The sequence below is a fragment of the Cebus imitator genome, unplaced genomic scaffold, assembly GCF_001604975.1.
Source record: "Cebus imitator isolate Cc_AM_T3 unplaced genomic scaffold, Cebus_imitator-1.0 Scaffold59, whole genome shotgun sequence".
Taxonomy (NCBI): Eukaryota; Metazoa; Chordata; class Mammalia; order Primates; family Cebidae; genus Cebus; species Cebus imitator.
In genome coordinates this window covers 5887438-5890459 of record NW_016107374.1, presented here as the reverse complement: position 1 = coordinate 5890459, position 3022 = coordinate 5887438, and the positions used below count along the sequence as shown (strand labels likewise).

The 3022-nt window shown below is 41.6% G+C and overlaps 1 protein-coding gene across 1 annotated transcript in view; it reads right to left on the bottom strand.

Moving 5' to 3' along the window:
• FBXW8 (F-box and WD repeat domain containing 8) overlaps nucleotides 1–3022 on the bottom strand; it is a 123548-nt gene that overhangs the window by 61543 nt on the left and 58983 nt on the right. The window contains exon 5 of the mRNA XM_017529535.2: nucleotides 2423–2580. Coding sequence (XP_017385024.1) covers nucleotides 2423–2580 — 158 coding nt within the window. The remainder of the gene's footprint in view (nucleotides 1–2422; nucleotides 2581–3022) is intronic.

The window sequence follows — 3022 nt, the reverse complement described above, 5'->3', positions numbered from 1 at the left end:
AAAAAAAAAAAAAAAAAAAAAAAAAAAAAAAGGTGCACAAAAGTATACATAGTAGGACCCCCCCATGCATAAAATGTGAGAGGGCCTGGAAGTGGGGGGACAGGGAGGAACACCTCGGCTTCTTTTTACATACTTTTGTCATTTTATATACATTTTTGCTGTTTGAATTTCAACTACGACTTAAAAAAAAAACAACACAAGAATTTAAAATATATCTTGGCAATCACTTGCTAAGCATCTACCAAAGAAAGTAGATTTTTAGTCTGGTCAACACTGCGAAACCCTGTCTCTAGTAAAAATACAAAAATTAGCTGGTTGTTGTGGTGGGCACCTGCAGTCCCAACTATTTGGGAGGCTGAGGCAGGAAGGAGAATCACTTGAACCCAGGAGGCAGACATTGCAGTGAGCCGAAATCGCGCCACTGCACTCCAGCCTGGGTGGCAGAGCAAAACCCTGCCAAAAAAGAAAGAAAAAGGAAAGAAAGGAAAGAAAGAAAGGAAGAAAGGAAGAAAGAAAGAAAGAGAAAGAAAGAAGATTCTTTATCATGCATACATTGTTCTCCAATGTTTCTATGTAACAACAGGGATAGGGGCAACGAAGACAATTCTAACCAACAATATAAAACCGGCAGCAGCACCCTTGCATATCACCTCAAGCTGTATTTTCAAGCAAACAAGATATGAGACACGGGCTGCAAATCAAAGGGGTGCACATTTCTACAAGAGTCTGTATGTTCAAGATTCCATAAACAGCACAACCACCGCAACATGGCCCTGGAGAACAATCACGGTTCTGGATTCACTGCCGACTTCAACCTAGCTGGCTTCTTTGCAATTCCGTTTCCCCATCTGTAGAAGAATATGTGTGTGCACATTCGTGTGTGTGAATGGCAGGGAAAGACTATTAGATGATTTTAAAACTATATGAGTCTAACTTCAAAGTACTGTAATCTTTGAATAGGTATTTTGAAAAAAACTCACTGATAATTTGAAAAGTAGCAAACATGTTCAAGCTGCTCTTAGGGTATCCATCCAGGGTCTCAATAAACATATGAAATATTAATCATGCCACAGAAACAGCTTAGCTGAATTTCTATAGGCTGAAAAGGAAATCCATCAATAGTGTCTACTAACATCAAACCAACATCACATTGCTAAAGTAATTATACAAAATATAAAAGTATTTTCAAGGCCAGGCACAGTGGCTTATGCCCATAATGCTAGCACTTTGGGAGTCTGAAGCAGGTGGATAGCTTGGGTTCAGGAGTTCAAGACCAGTCTGGACAACATGGCGAAACTCGGCCTCTAAAAAAAAAAAAAAAAAAATATATATATATATATATATATATATATAATTAGCTAGGCATGGTGGCATGCCCCTGCAGTCCCAGCTACTCAGAAGGCTGAGGTGGGAGGATTGCTGGATTCCAGGAGGTCGAGGATGCAGTGAGGTGAGATAGTGCCACTGCACTCTAGCCAGGGCAAAAAAGTTAAGACCCTGTCTCAAATATGTATATGTATACATATGTAAGATTTCAGCCCTAATTTTTAAACAGCACATGGGTATACAATCCCCCATTAACTACTTTAGTTTTGTCCCTCTGAGCCAACTGCTAATGTCACACTGACTCTGAAGATCTGCAGCAGTTCCATGACATGAACACTTAAAATTCTGAAATATGTTGTGGTCCCAACTTTTGGGCAAGTGGGGACACAAAACTTGTAGAGATTCAAGACTTTGTAACATGATGGAGGACAGCAGCATGAGAGGTAGGCATGCTGGATATCATGGCCATCGAAATGACCATTTCTAGTAGCTATACACTGTCAAGAGTTCCTTTACACAGGTAAAGCTAACTTTAGACTATTCCTATCTAGTTCCGAAAATCTACAGTTGCTCATGTACAAAGAGAATTCTATCAATGTCAAAGAAAAAACATATCATTACCAATTACCTTGTATGGTATATTAAGTGCCAGGAAAAGGTAGGCACTGACTTTCATTTTTCTGTATCCGTATTTGTTGATAGATGATCTATGTCTGTCCCCTTTTCACTATTGCCTTTAGGCTGAGCAGAGGCTAAAGGAAAAGTAGGCCAAGTATATTTAATATTTTATATCAAACAAGTTATTTGCTTAAGAAGCTTTGGCCAGCCTTGTGTCTGGCACTAGCGCCCAGCCTGACAGTTCCAGTAGGAATTAAACACCAGTTTTAATGGGTGCTGTGTTCCAATGCCTACTAATGCATTGACGGTTGTTGGCCAACTTCTTCACATAAAGACAAGAGTGAGTGTATGTGTGAGAACATGTGTGTGTGCCCACGTGTACGTATGGAGGGATTACAGGGGGGAGCCGGCCACAGCTGCTTAATTTTTGTAAAGCTTTTTTTTTTCCTTAATAGGGAGGAGGGTTGTGGTTACTTACCATCCTCATAAGCTGCTACTGCCAGCGAGCTGTTTATCCTCACAAAGGAGACATTTGGCTGCAGTCCAGGCTCGTCCTCCTCGTCCTCTGATTCCAGGAAGGGGGCTACGTAGTCCCAGGTGCGGGTGTCCCACACTCTCACGTCCCCTGATGTATATCTGGAAGAGAACGACACACTTGGTTCCAAAAGGGGATTGAAGAGCAGGGCTAGGGTGGGGGAAAATGCATAGAGCCTTACAGCAACAGACAAGTAAGAATCGGGTGCTGTGGAACCACTCCTGCAGCACTGTTTAGACGAGTGACTCCAACAGGAGAAAATGTCAACTAGATGACAGAAGGCTGCGAACACGCTTCACATTCTCACAGCACAATGGTGACAATTTCAAATGAGAAAACAATAACAAGACATGGGTAGTGAGATCTCCTTGCTTTTCCTTTTACTCTATTGCAACAATCTGCTCCTGCAAGCTCTCCCACTACAGGGATCACTCGAAGAAATTTGTATAAGCCACACTATTTACCCACAAACACACACTCACTCACGAAAGACAGAGAGCAATGTGGCAGGGATACTCAGAACTAATGGTCTTACAGACACAG